Source organism: Papaver somniferum, chromosome 6 (assembly GCF_003573695.1).
Source record: "Papaver somniferum cultivar HN1 chromosome 6, ASM357369v1, whole genome shotgun sequence".
Taxonomy (NCBI): Eukaryota; Viridiplantae; Streptophyta; class Magnoliopsida; order Ranunculales; family Papaveraceae; genus Papaver; species Papaver somniferum.
In genome coordinates this window covers 76893377-76908579 of record NC_039363.1, presented here as the reverse complement: position 1 = coordinate 76908579, position 15203 = coordinate 76893377, and the positions used below count along the sequence as shown (strand labels likewise).

At 36.4% G+C, this 15203-nt stretch overlaps 1 protein-coding gene across 1 annotated transcript; it reads left to right on the top strand.

The window, feature by feature from the left end:
* The first annotated feature begins 11804 nt into the window (after positions 1-11804).
* On the top strand, positions 11805-14813 carry LOC113290956 (cyclin-dependent kinase F-4-like). Its single transcript, XM_026540537.1, has 11 exons — positions 11805-11832; positions 11923-11983; positions 12044-12130; positions 12378-12414; positions 12565-12630; positions 12722-12790; positions 12906-12995; positions 13202-13265; positions 13365-13506; positions 13636-13718; positions 14785-14813. Exons 1-11 carry the CDS (start codon positions 11805-11807, stop codon positions 14811-14813), a joined length of 756 nt encoding a protein of 251 aa, XP_026396322.1.
* Positions 14814-15203: the final 390 nt, after the last annotated feature.

Genomic DNA, 15203 nt, shown 5'->3' with positions numbered 1-15203 from the left:
ATGGTAATAGGGTTTTAAGATTGGGAGCATCTTAGGTCCCAGGTTTCAGTTCATAGGGTGCCTCCGTTTCAGCTAACTTAATACACGAAGGACGGGTAGTCCTAGTTGGATTCAACAAAGCTTTCAAAGTTGCCATTTCTGGCGCTATCGGAGCAACATGGATTCTCTCCTCAGTCAAAGAACGTTCAAAAACAGACTCTTCAAAAGCCGGACTTTCTAGATTAAGGTAATCGAGACGCTTCGAACTACTAGGTTTCTCTTTAACAAATCTACCTAGTGCGTCTCTTTTACGTTCAGGCATACAATAGAATTTTCTAAATTGGAAGGGTAAGCAAACACAGATCAAGGCCGACTCAACCAAATCAAACCTATTGATTTCTAGCAAACAAAAAGCATGATGGCTCCACTTAGATTGTTTCTAGACCAGCTTCTAATCCTTCGAACGGGAATTCGTTACAATTTAAGCAAACCCCTCTGGAATCAATCCGAGTTAACGTAAGTTGAATAGAGGCGAGGGAAGCTCGGTGGAGCTTTGATACCCAAGGCCTCACCGGTATTACAAGGCGGCGCAGTCACGCATTCAACTTACAGAAACCGTCAAGAACTTCGAAGTATGCTTAAAAGAGTAACCAATATTTTTCGAATGACTTTCCTGTTAAGCTCGTTACCCTATCGGTCTCGTTCTAGTCAAAATTTTAGGCTTAGGTTCGCGTAGGTTACGTGTTCCTAAAGCGGGCAAGAAGAGAACGGTGATGAAATCCGAACCCTTATCTTGTATGGCCAGGCCTTGCCCTTTACTAGAAAAATAAATGTCCGTATTCAGTCCTCAACATATATGCATACGAAGGAGTCCAGTAACTCGCTGACAGGGGATTCGCGAGTGTTTAGAATCTTACCTCCCGTTCCAGACGGGGATGAATCGGTTGTAGTCGACTCGGGCCACTGACTCCGATGTCTAGTGTACGAACCCAAGGTGCAGAGACAATATCGTAATTGTCCTCCTTCTCTGCAAACAGTTTATATTTAAAGTACCCTTCCGTAGGGTAATAAAAAAATAATGTCCCAAAGTCCAAAAGTCCAAAAAAATAAAGAAAAATTACAAAAATAATAAACCCTAATACAGTTTTTTTTTTTAAAAATAAAATAAACAAACCCTAAACTAAAATTGTCTAAAATAAAATTGTCTTCTTTTCTGTTCTTTTTGCTTTAATCTTTAGCTCCAAGTCTTTATGAAATCACCAAACTCCTTGGCTCAATTTTCTTTATGATCCAGAACCTGTAGACACAAGATAAATACCCAAAAACATAAAAAAAAAAAAAATAAAAAAAAAATAAAATCTAAAACCCTAAAAACAAGTCCGCGTCGGCGGCGCCAAAAATTGATGTGATTTGTAGATAGTGGTAAAAGTGGTTCGATTCTCAGACTTGTGAAGGATATTAATTAGACTTAAATTCTAATATTAAAATAGAAAACTCACTAAAAATTATAGCAAACTCAATCAAAGATGATATCAATACTAAAAGAAACACTGAGGCTAAGATTCCACTATTTTCCAAGTTCAAAGTGATTAAACCAATACTTATATTTATGCAATTTTCTTGTTTAATTTGATTCTAAAATAGCAACAAGTAGATTTTCAAAAGTAATAATTGTAAATACCAAGTATGAAGCATCAAAAGTCTTAAAACTAAGCATACTCCATCAAAATAGATCACAATCACTCAAATAAAAATCATATTCAATAATATTCAAGGCAAATAATCATATAATTATTGCAAATAAAAAGATAAAATAGAATATACCACTTTTTGTTGGAAAAATAGCTTCCTCTATCGCCTCAGCAATGGGGTTTAGCTCCTCATATTAATCATGATCTCAAAATATGTGTTTGTTGCTCAAAATGATTAAAAGAGTGAAAAGTAATACACAGACTGTTTGCAACAGTGTATTGGTGTTGCAAAACAGCTGTTACAATGGAACTGTTACAGAAAAACTGTTGCTTTGTCGCTGATTTTAAGACCCTAGAATAAGACTGCCCTGAACAGCTTAATGTTCTTCAGCTGTTAAACAGACACTTTGCGACTGTTACCGTCAATGTTCTTCGCGTTCTTCTTTTCAACAGCAGCAGCAGCAGCAAAAGAGTTTGGTAAAGCTCTGATTTCTTCTTCTCTGGCTCTCCTTAGGTTCCCAAACTCTCGACACCTCTTCTATATGACCCAAGACATCTATTTATATCAAAAATACCGATTAAATCTCTCCCAAATCTTCCAAAATCTCTTTCCTTCTCTTCACGGCCAAGTTGCGACAATTTCTTGTTTTAGGATTTCTACGCGTTTCTGAGCTTTCCTTTTTATTCTAAACTCTTCCTTAGATAGATACAAATCTTTGGGAAGGTTTACAGCGTTTTAATCTCTCTAAAATTCCCTAAAACAGGTCACACACGTGACTTTCCATATTTTCTTGTTGTGAGAAAAATCCGTCGATTGAGCCCATCTAATCGATTTAAACACCCATATCAGATTCCTAGACCCATAAGGAGTCTATCCTATGAAAATCAGAGGTTTAATCGACCTCAAACTCCTCCAAATCACGATTGCCAAAACTTTCTTTAACTGCACTTTTTTCCCCCAAAATCCTTTTTTGAATGTTGAAGATGGTTGCCCCTTATCCAGAGTAGGGGTGCGATTAGCAACTGCCTGGAAATGGGATGCCCCTTAGTAATTAGGTTACCCCTTATCCAAAGTGAGAGTCCGAATAGCAAATGTCCTCCGGGTGCTTTCCGACAACTTTTCGAGCCAATTTTTTCCAAAAATGTTTATTAGCCAAAAATACCTACAAATAAATAAAACACCATAATAAGTACAAAAATGAGCCCTAACAATATATAGAATCGAGACAAATCGGACACAAAAATGTGTCTATCAAATACCCCAAACCTATTATTTGCTAGTCCTCGAGCAAAAATAAAATAGAAATAAAATCCTAACTCACTGTCGCAGGCATCGTCGATTGCATTTAGCGTATGCAATAAGCCTTTAAACCCCTAGGTGTCCCTAGTGGCGGAGTGTTGTCTCCGGAGGGCTTACCAGAGGTATACCCACAAAACCTTTTTACTCCAGACCCTAGCTATCTACACAGAACCTTGGAAGGCACTAAAGAATCTCCTTGGTCGGCATACTTATTGACTAAAGGAGGAAGTACCCTGATGCGAAATTCCAATTGTTGTACACGAGTTTGCCCTCAAGCATACTAAAATTCATATGAAGTGACAGAGATCTACTAAGATAGTCGCACTATGGACATCAATATCCGGAGTCAAAACTAATCACATGGATAGATCAAGAAGATGGATATAGAAAAACATAGATGGTTTTGATGTTTACTAGGTGAACGGTGTTTCTCATATCTGTCTGAAGGCTTCCGCCAAAATGAACCTATCCTAATGGACTGAGATACTAGTCTGACTAATATCAACACACTGGCATATACAATGGAACCAGTGATTGATAATCCTAACTCTAGGTCAACACAACTGGCATATACAAGGGTTCCAGTGGTCGACTTTATTGAATTTATTCCAGTTGGTCTGATGGTCTGGGTTTTTTTTTTCAACTCTTTTTTTTTCAACTCTTTTTTTTTTTTGGTATCTCAATCACTCTAATTCACCTTAGCATTGGTAACAACTTAAATCGTGATCCCCACCTAATCACTTAGAGAAACATAGTTTAAAAACAAAACAAAAAAAAACAGAAGTGAAAAGGACTCAACGAGATATGGTGAAACTATCATGTTATTTATAACACCTGAGCTCTGTGCTTTTATGAATAGACTCTTTAGATGTTTTCATCTAGTCAGATTGGTTCCTCAACTCCTACAACCAAAATGATTCCATCCACTTAGATTGGTTAGTGCCATCCTTAATAGGGATAAATTTCTAGGCTCTGGAGTTTAATTATTGCAACGAAAAGGTAACAAAAAGTTCTACCCCACCCCCAAACTTAAATCTAACATTGTCCTCAATGTTTCTAATCAAAGAACAGTACCAAAAATCTAAGTAACATGAGGAAATAGTAAAGAGAGAAGTCGGAAAGATAGTACCTGGGTGAAGTGTAACCAAAAACCTACAAAAATATTATACAACATACAAAATCGCCTCGATGGTCAATCAAGGTAAACAGGGTCCTCCAGAGGGACCTCCTCAACATCACCTGTAGGAAAAGGCTCTAAAAAGGGCTTCAATCGTTGGACGTTAACCTTCGAAGAACTACTACCATCTGGTGTCTCAATCTCAACAGCGCCATGAGGAAAAACAGTACGGACCACAAAAGGACCGGTCCACCGACACCGCAACTTCCCTGGGAATAGATGCAAACGAGTGTCATACAGAAGAACTTTTTGACCTGGAGAAAATGACTTTCGTAAAATATTCCTATCATGCACAAGTTTCATTTTGTTCTTATACTCCTTAGCACTATCGTATGCATCTCTACGAATCTCATCCAACTCATTGAGTTGGAGCTTTCTTTGAGCTCCTGCCTTGTCAAGTGAAAATTTTAAGTTCTTAATAGCCCAATAGGCTCGATGCTTTAACTCAACAGGCAGGTGACATGCCTTGCCAAACACTAAACGATAAGGTGACATTCCAATGGGTGTCTTAAACGCAGTACGGTAAGCCCATAAGGCATCAGTAAGCCTCGACGACCAGTCTTTCCTATTTGGATTAACTGTTTTCTATAGAATACGTTTAATTTCCCTATTGGAAACCTCTACCTGACCACTAGTCTGAGGGTGATATAGGGTTGCCACTTTATGGGTAATACCGTATTGTTTCATTAAAAGAGAAAACGTTCTATTACAAAAGTGTGAACCTCCATCACTAATTATAGCTCGCGGCGTACCAAAATGTGTAAGTATATTCTCTTTTAAAAACTGGACTACGACCCTGTGGTCATTCGTTCTACACGGAACCGCCTCAACCCACTTAGACACATAGTCTACAACGACAAGTATGTAAAGATAACCAAACGAAATAGGAAATGGACCCATAAAATCAATGCCCCACACATCAAAGACCTCAATCACTAAAATAGGGTTCAAAGGCATCATATTTCTACGGGAAATGGTTCCTAACTTCTGGGAACGCTCACAAGAAACACAATGACTATGGGAATCTTTAAACAACGAAGGCCAGTAAAATCCACACTGCAAATATTAGCAGCAGTCTTCTTAGCAATAAAATGACCCCCACATGCATGTTCATGACAAAAGGAGATAATACTAGACTGGTCACTCTCAGATACACATCTCCTAATAATATGGTCTGGACAATACTTCAAGTCTTCAACAGATAAGGATCGTCCCAAATGAAATGCTTAAGCTCGGCTAAAAACCTAGAACAATCTTGCTTACCCCAATGTTGAGGGGTTCGACCAGTAAAATGATAATTCACTATATTTGCATACCAAGGTGATTGGGAAACAGAGAACAATTTTTTATCAGGAAAGCTATCCCTTATAGAAAGGGAATCACTAGGGGAACTAACAACTAGCCTAGACAAGTGATCTGCTACTACATTTTCTGCACCCTTTTTGTCTCTAATGTCTGGGGAAAATTCCTGTAACCATAGGATCCATCTAATCAATCTAGGTTTGGTATCCTTCTTAGATAAAAGGTATTTCAAAGCAGCATGATCTGTACAGATTATGATCTTAGAACCTAATAGGTAAGACCTAAACTTAACCAAGGCAAACACGATGGATAAAAATTCCTTCTCGGTAGTTGTGTAGTTCATTTGGGCATCATTCATAGTTTTCCTAGCATAAAAAATCACATGAAGTAATTTGTTTTCTCGTTGTCCTAAAACGACGCCTATAGAACAATCTGAAGAATCACACATAATCTCAAAGAGTAGTTTCCAGTTAGGTGCCTGGACTATCGGGGAAGTAGTGAGTAAAGTTTTAAGCTTCTCAAAAGCCTCTAAACAAGCATCATCAAAGACAAACTTAACATCTTTTGCAAGCAAATTGCAAAGAGGTCTAGAAATCAAGCTAAAATCCTTAATGAATCGACGGTAAAAACCTGCATGCCCTAGGAATGACCTAATATCTTTCCTTCTCTTCATGGCCAAGGTGCGACAATTTCTTGTTTTAGGATTTCTACGCGTTTCTGAGCTTTCCTTTTTATTCTAAACTCTTCCTTAGATAGATACAAATCTTTGGGAAGGTTTACAGCGTTTAAATCACTCTAAAATTCCCTAAAACAGATCACACACGTGACTTTCCATATTTTCTTGTTGTGAGAAAAATCCGTCGTTTGATCCCATTCTAATCGATTTAAACACCCATATCAGATTCCTAGACCCATAAGGAGTCTATCCTATGAAAATCAGAGGTTTAATCGACCTCAAACTCCTTCAAATCACGATTGCCAAAACTGCTCTTTAACTGCATTTTTTTTCCCGCCAAAATCCCTTTTTTTGAATGTTGAAGATGGTTGCCCCTTATCCAGAGTAGGGGTGTGATTAGCAACTGCATGGAAATGGGATGCCCCTTAGTAATTAGGTTACCCCTTATCCAAAGTGAAAGTCCGAATATCAAATGTCCTCCGGGTGCTTTCCGACAACTTTTCGAGCCAATTTTTTCCAAAAATGTTTATTAGCCAAAAATACCTACAAATAAATAAAACACCATAATAAGTACAAAAATGAGCCCTAACAATATATAGAATCGAGACAAATCGGACACAAAAATGTGTCTATCAATGAAACATTACAAGTATTGCAAAGTCTTGAAGATGTGAAGAAGCAAGGAGCTACTACAACAACAATCATCCTTCCACTTGAGGTTAGTGATATTTGACTTGAACTGTTTCATTCTTTAACGTATCTTTCAAGTCGTGCATATTGAAAACATAACTGCGAAGCATGTTTGAATTCTAGATAGACATAGTATTAAGGAATACAATACGAGGTTTATTGTTTAACTATTAAACTTTGTAGATAAGACATCGCCATAATCATTTGAATGCTATTGTGATTATGTATGGGCATGATGTGAGGATTTCATCCTAGGGAACAATATTTACATGTGTTCTAAGGAAGTAAGTTCATAAACTTGTTTGTGGACCGAAAAGGAAATTGCCAGGTGTTATTGGTTTTGTTATTCATTGCATATCTTATGAACAACCAATACGTGTGATTGAGTATAGCCGCTCACAACTTGTTTGTGTTCTTGGTATAATTATTCACAAAGGCCTGACTTATGTATTGGTATAACTTTTATTAGTAAAACCGATCTTAAGTAATCACCTGTGGTATGATCAGGTTTGTGTGTCTGACCAAATATGGGAGAGGGGAACCGATCCTAGTAAGAGGTGCAGTACATCACAAGGGGAACCGATCCTTGTACGGGGTGCAACAAGGTTTATAGAAGAAAGGGGAACCGATCCTATGGACATACGCAACACGTTTTTAGGCAAAGGGAACCGATCCTATGGACATGTGCAACACATATAAGTTAGATACCATATATATATGGGGAACCGATCCTAATACCTAGTCAACCGAATTTTGGAAAGCTAGTGTGACTATACACAGTACTCACATGGAGGTAGAACCGAAACTTGTTTTGGTAGAACCGTTAAACCCATGATTGTGATTGAATGTTGGTTTGATCAATCACATAGTTCTTGAAAGTTAGATGAACCAATTTTAAACTTGTTTTGAAGTGTGGCAAATCGATTTCAAGGTTTCAAGGTTGTAACTGAGAGTATTCAATTCTGGACAAGGTCCCGGGGTTCTTCTGCATTTGCGATTTCCTCGTTAACAAAATCTTGTTGTGTCATTTACTTTTATTTTCCGCATTATAATTGTTTTATTGTAATTAAAGTAAATTACAAAAACGTTAATTCCTATTTACTTGGTAAGAAATCCTATTGTGTTTGGTTAAGTCCGAAACTTTGTATCAAGTAAACATACTTCGTTGTTGTATTGTCTCGATCTCGTATCCATAGAGGATCACACAAAGTGTGAACCGATTAATTGTATTTTCTCGACTCAGTCCATAGACAATCACTTTCGGAGAAAGGACTTATAGGTAGTAAAAGTTTTAGCTTGAGGTATATTTGGGTACCCTCACCTTTTCAGAGAAGGTTTCCTTTTGATTGGTGTGAGATGTGTGTGCCCAAAAGTTATATCTATATTTATGCGCCAAAGGAGTGAAAATTGCTGCCACTAATAAACTAATAGGTGTGTACTCGTGTCACTGAATATTATTTTCCATATTTCTGTACGGGCAACACATGTCTCATACGTGGATGTTTACTGTTCCTTTAAATTACTTTCAAAAGCTATTATATTTTGTTCCAGTATTTTAGGGAAAGAATGTTGGGAATATTATAGGTGGTTGTTGGACTTGTTTTATGGAATCTGATGATATTCCATAAAATTTAGACTATCAGTCGGATATACTATTGCCGTCATTTGTTTCTTTAAGTACTTGTTATGTAGAGTGCGCGTAGAATGAGGTACTAGTAAGGTACACATCGTTTATGACTTCGAGGCCGTAAAACCTCACGGTACTTTAATCATCATTGAAGACTCCGCAACAGTCATGCCTTGCTACTCTGAAGGATTACGTCGCTTAACTATTATTACTGTTGTGAATGTGTGCTGCAAGATTGGTTGGTAAATCTTTATATTTCAGTACAACTATTATTTTTAGTATAATTTATTATTCTCTTTATGATTTATCTGTTTTCCGTGTTTTAACGGTTTTCAGTAAAACGTGCATTGACTTTAAATCATTTTAGTGATTACTTGAAAGTTAGTCGTTGTTTCTGCTGGGCACCCCTTTTAGGAATGATGTGCTCACTCATTCCCACTTTCAGTTTCAGAGATAGATTCAAGATGTGCACGTGGTGATGAAAGCTTCGAGGAGTTGGTTTCATTAGTTGGTTAGCTTCCACTATGTTTATTTTGTGTTTCTATTCCATTTGTAAACCAACTCACAAGTATTTATGTATCTTATGAGATGAGTTCTTATATTTATTGCAGAGAGGGTTTTAGATTCGGGTTAATCCTTGTTTAGAACTACTTTCTTATTGTTTAAATAGATCTTTTAGATTCATAATGCCTCATTTTATAGTTAATCTCTTGGATTAGTCAGCTTCTAGCTTAGGGGGCACTACATTTGCCTTGTCTCTATAACTCTACGATTCAACTCATAGATTTGCGTAGAATCACCATTCACCACATAAATCTGAGAAATTGCATCCCAGGGTTTTTCTTGCAGTGGTTAGGCGCATAAAACTGCTCCTTAAATCAGGAGACATAGAATCTGACAGCCAACTCATTATTAGGGCATTTTCATCCAGCCAAGTCTCATGTGTAGGGTCTGAGATTACTGGACATGCCTTGCTTCCAGTCAAATACCCAATTTTTCCCTTACCGGTGATGTAAAGCTTCACTCAGTGAGACCAAACAAGGTAGTTTGAATCATCCAACTTACATTATGTCATCTTGACATTCATACTATCATCGTGAGATAAATCTAGAGATGCTGAACTCCTATAGTTAGATAAACTACTGTTTTCAGAAGTGCTAGCTATATATATAACTTAACTCAACAAATAAATACAAACTTTAAGGAAAAAACAACTTACAAACAGCCACAGGTTCTTTAAGAACAGCAGTTTGCAGCTGCTTTGAAACAACTTTAGGATCTAACTTCAAGATCTTAATCACAGATCGAAGCAATAGTAGATCGAGCTAAAGAAGGAAATAAGATGGGTTTTCTCTTCTTTCTCTCTTGAACTCTGATACCATGTGGAAATTAAGAGAGAATGAATGGAAGAGTGTAAGCCACTCAGAGGTGAGAACCCTCTATTTTACAGATTGAGTATGCACAGTTATAAGAATACCATAAAAATATCAAAACACTGTTCACAAATCACTATACACTATTCCTACACAATATAATCGTATGTACACAGATTATATCGTGAAGAAGGCTTTCTTCACAGACTGTACATGTGAAGAGTGTATTCTTCACATGTTCTATACTAGACTAACTAGTATAACCTGACCATGAGACGAATATTTCAACACTTACAAATACATGTCTGAGTGTATGGTATCACTACAAGTACATGTCATCCTTGGTTCTTGATTCTTCAATTCATCTTATAGTAAATGGTGCTAATATGATATTGCATGTCTGATTGTTATACATCCATACATGTCCATCCATATAGTATATTTACTTTTAACTGATTTTTTTCACACTTGTTTTGTACTTACAGTGATGTTGAACCTTTTGTTCGTTGTAGGTGTGCCATTCTTCAAGTGTTGGCTCAGTTAACCATCCGGCAGTATCTTGTTTTGCTGGTTCGCAGTTGTCTTTATGAACCTTAGAACTTAGATATGGCTTGTAAGAATTCAAGATTTGATTACCTTCTTTTTTTATGATTTTGAAACCAAGTGTAAACTGAATTCAGTTACGAGTTGTGTAACCAATAAGATGATTTTTATTTAAATAACTATTTGAATTTTAAGTCCAAGTTTTATTTCAAGGTAATTTGAGCTCAATTCAGATTCATTGTCCCAGTCAGCCAGATCTGATTTGGAATTCAGCTGAATCAGCTTTGGAATTCAGCTGAATTTCTAATTTTTTTATATTGTTATAAAATTAAATCTACGACTCTATCCAGATGTTGTACCTAAAGACAACCTGGAAGTACCGTAAATCAATTTAATTCTGAGTCAACTTAAAAGTGTCGTTCCAAAGAAGACACTGAGTCTAGGGAACTTTCAGCGACAACTCCAAAGTGTCTTATATGTCGATAATACGATACTTACGATGTATCTTAAAACGGCTTTTTTCCACTAGTGTTATAGGCCTAAAAAAAACTCTTAACTAGAAAATAACATTCTCTGATAATATTTCTGTCTTCTCATCCACTAGTGGAGAATGGATTTTTAACTACTTCCTGGGTTTTAGAAAATCTACTTACACAGGATGATGTAACTATATGAGCTGTGAGACACAGTTGTTTTCTAAGGAAAAAGAAAACTTGTCTCTGACACAGTCGTTTCAATGAGGGATATTTCTGTAAAAAACTAAAGCTTCACTATGGATTTTAGAAACGACTGTGAGACCAAGATATTTCCATAGTCCCTGTTTTCAAGGCAAAGACGTGGTGTTCTTACCTCGAACCCAGTTGCGTCTCTTCATTATCCTTTTTTCTGAAAAACTAAAAAATAACCGAAACCAATCGTTCTCCTTCTAATCGTTTCTCCCGGAACCCATGATTCAATCTCAAGCTTTCAACAATTTCTTCAATCCGTAACCAATTTCTTTGATCTGTAAACATTTTCTTTTTTCAATCTCAATTGTGAACCATTTTTTTTTCTCCTTCTTAAGTGGTAATGATAATCTGAAAAACCCCTAAATCGAATATTGAATCTTGTTTTCCTGCCGGTACTAATGATAATCTCAAAAACTCGTGACTGTAGTTGGTTTTTTGACTCTGCTTTTAGTGTTTGAAAACTCGGATCTATAGTTTTGAGTTTTGGGTATTTGAAGCTTTGAGTGGTGAAGATCGAACATATCTTGTATATACTCTTAAGGTAGTACTTGATCTGTAATTTTTAAGTTCCATTGTTTTTTTTTTTAATTTCAATTTTGAATGCAGGGTTTTGATTTTATTTGGAGTTTTTGTTGTTGCTACTGCAGGGTGAGCTAATGCCTTTATCGCAAGGAGCACAATCTGAATTTCTTGATTCCCTTTCAACAAATGTTAATAAATGTGTTTAAGCTCTGCAAGAGATTCAGGTTTGTTTTAATTTTTAATTTGGATTTCTATTTGTAACAATCATAGTTTCATTTTGTGTCATTTCTGAATATTTTTGTTTTATGTTTCAGTTAGGGATTTGGTTTCAATTGAATGTCCCCAACTTGCTGAAGCTCCAGTCACCATGATACAGTTCCGCAGTTGGTGCGTATGATAGTGTTGTACTGATCCTATTTGATTATAATTTAATAGATCAAGTATTCCTTCTCCTGATATGTGGGCTATGGGTGGTATCATGGCTGAATTGCTTTCACTCAGCCCTCTTTTTCCTGGTTCCAGGTGTGCATTCACATGAACTGATCAAAGTTGAATTCCTTTTTCTTAAAGATTTGTGAACATGCGTATGGTAATTATTGAAATTCGTTGATAGGTATTCTCTTCTACAACTGCAGGTTATGACTTATGTGAATGGAACCGATATTTATTGTTGTTCTAAATTTAAACTAGGTTACAAAATGTGAATCTCACCATCTGTTGTTTTTCTTTTGTGATGCAGTGAAACGGATGAGATATAAAAAATATGTAGTGTGATTGGCAGTCCAACTCAGAGATCATGGGCTGAGGTAAGAGTCCTTGTGCATGTCTATAATGTGAAGCTTGCTTGTGTTTTGTCTACCTATTCACTCAGTTGGTTAACCGTTGTTTTACTCTTCTTTTTACTTCCTATGTATCTTTTTTTGTTTATAATTAACCAATAACTTTAAATGTTGCAGTTACCAGGTGCCCACCTTTCTGTGCTTATTCCATATGCTAGTGACGATGCTTCAAATCTCATTAGTGTAATTTTTCATTTTGGTACAAGTTGTCATTATAAATTGTGTAGAACGAAAAAAACTGTGAACGCTTTTTCCTTTCTTCAAATATGTCCAGTCCCTATGTTCTTGGGACCCAAACAAGTGGTTGACAACTTCTGAGGCACTACAACATCCGTTCGTTCAGGTAATTTTATAGTTATGGTTTTTTTTATTGACAACGTCAATGTAAGCAACAAATTATTCTTTTTCATATATTTAATGAATGTGACCACTCACACGTGTTTCCTTCGATGTTACAGTCCTGCTATTATGTTCATTCATCTCTACGGGCAAGAACTGCAATTACTAGAACTCCTCCATCTGGTTTGTTCTTTTATCTTTGGGGGCTGGTAAAATCTCAAATTATGTGGTGAAGATACTGTGTTATTATGAATTCTAATTAAGGTAGGCGAATTTGTGCAGTTGGAACTAAGGAAACACTGGATCATAGGAGCAGTAGGAGATACTCTGGAACTTTCTCTGATACAAAACCTTTGCGCAACTTCTCGTCTGTAATGAATGTGACCACTCACACGTGTTTCCTTCGATGTTACAGTCCTGCTATTATGTTCATTCATCTCTACGGGCAAGAACTGCAATTACTAGAACTCCTCCATCTGGTTTGTTCTTTTATCTTTGGGGGCTGGTAAAATCTCAAATTATGTGGTGAAGATACTGTGTTATTATGAATTCTAATTAAGGTAGGCGAATTTGTGCAGTTGGAACTAAGGAAACACTGGATCATAGGAGCAGTAGGAGATACTCTGGAACTTTCTCTGATACAAAACCTTTGCGCAACTTCTCGTCTGTAAAGGCAAAGACTACATTGAGTCCAGGTGAACATCTGTTTTGGGTCAACTTGTAGATAAAAGTTTTTTTTTTGTCAATATTCTAATTTGGTGGGATGTATGATAATGGTATTAGGTTCACTCCATGCGTGATTGTTTTAGCTTTATAGACTTTGCTGTACTAAACATACCATGTTTTCAGAAAAGCATATCCAGAATCTTTAATGCCGCACGTTGATCATCTCACTACGAATGTGAATGATGGACATCTGAAAGAGATTTTCGGTAAGTCATTTCCTTTGTGATCTGGATTCTAATAAATCTGGTTATAACCGCATCAAGTTCTTTGTACCTGGCAACAAATATTGCATGTATTCTTTTGCTTGGCTCAGCATTCCTTTCAAGCCAAGTTTTAATTCTTTTAAGTCTTATAGATCTAGTAGATTAGTGTTTTCCACTGTTGTTTCATCGGTTCACTGGTCCCTTTGGAAAGTTAACACTTGCATTTCTCGAATTTGATATTTATGCCATGTGTGTTTTCATCCAATGTATATGTTGTAAAAATGCTGTCAATATATCACCTAGTAGTGAGGTTATGTGTTATGGCACCTACTCAGTTTAAGAAATGTATCCATCAACATTTATAACATTTGTTTGCTGAGTATTTTTTTTGCCCATCAACATTTTCCTTGATTACTTTTTCGTTTTTCTCAGCAGTACATAAAATTGACCGACTTGGAGAAAAACTGCAAGTTGGATGAATTATTGGAAGGGTTGGACTTCAATCAAGTAGTTATTTTTGTCAAAAGTGTGAGTAGAGCAGCTGAACTTAACAAGTTACTTGTGGGGTGCAACTTCCCATCAATTTACTGGAATGTCTCAGTCAGATAGGTATACATTCTCTCATTTCTTAGATTTCATTTAATTACTTTCGTTGTTGTTACATTGAAGGTGCAAGTTCCTGGTAAATCTCCTAGTGATTTTTCCAATGTGTAAGTATACTACTGTAATTTGTTTTAACAAGTTAACAAGTTACTTGTGGGGTGCAACTTCCCATCAATTTACTGGAATGTCTAGGGCAGAAAGGTATACATTCTCTACTTTCTTAGATTTCATTTATTTACTTTCGTTGTTGTTACATTGAAGGTGAAAGTGCCTAGTAAATCTCCTAGTGATTTGGCCTATATGTAAGTATACTAATGTAATTTATTTTAAAATAATGGTTTAAATTTTGTGGTTAAGTTTTAACAACAGAGTATGATCTTCCTCTACTACTGAAAATTTTGTTTCTATGACATTGTAGTACTGCATGAGTTCAGTTAAACTTAGTAGTATCTCTTTCTTTTTGCAGGTTTTGCGAAGCAGGTCGATTCAACTTAATTTGTCACTTCATGTGGTTTTAGCTGTGTTGCAACGATACGGATACGGTATCCGATACAGGATACCAATACGTTACTAGGATACACCAACAAAAAAATGGTAATACGGCGATACGGAATGCCCTCAAAACTATCAGGATCTATGCCCTCACATATCTTAACACCTTGTCCTTATATACGAAGAAGATGGGCTTTCACCCGAGTATAAAACCAAAGAATATATAGTTACATATTGTGCACTGGATTTTATTGTTTCCACCACCTTCGTCACTTTTTCCTTGTTTTTCAACATAATTCCAAAGGGGGGTGTTGAGATTTGCGTCTTTTGTTTTCTTGCTCATAGTTGTATATCAGTATCTGGGATAAATAGGGTTTGGGTATTCTACTGGTT

Coding starts and splice junctions, on each gene's coding strand:
- LOC113290956 (XM_026540537.1), top strand. CDS start 11,805: ATGTGTTTAAGCTCTGCAAGAGATTCAG. Junction 11,833..11,922: donor AAGCTCTGCAAGAGATTCAG/GTTTGTTTTAAT, acceptor TTTATGTTTCAG/TTAGGGATTTGGTTTCAATT. Junction 12,131..12,377: donor CCTCTTTTTCCTGGTTCCAG/GTGTGCATTCAC, acceptor AAAAATATGTAG/TGTGATTGGCAGTCCAACTC.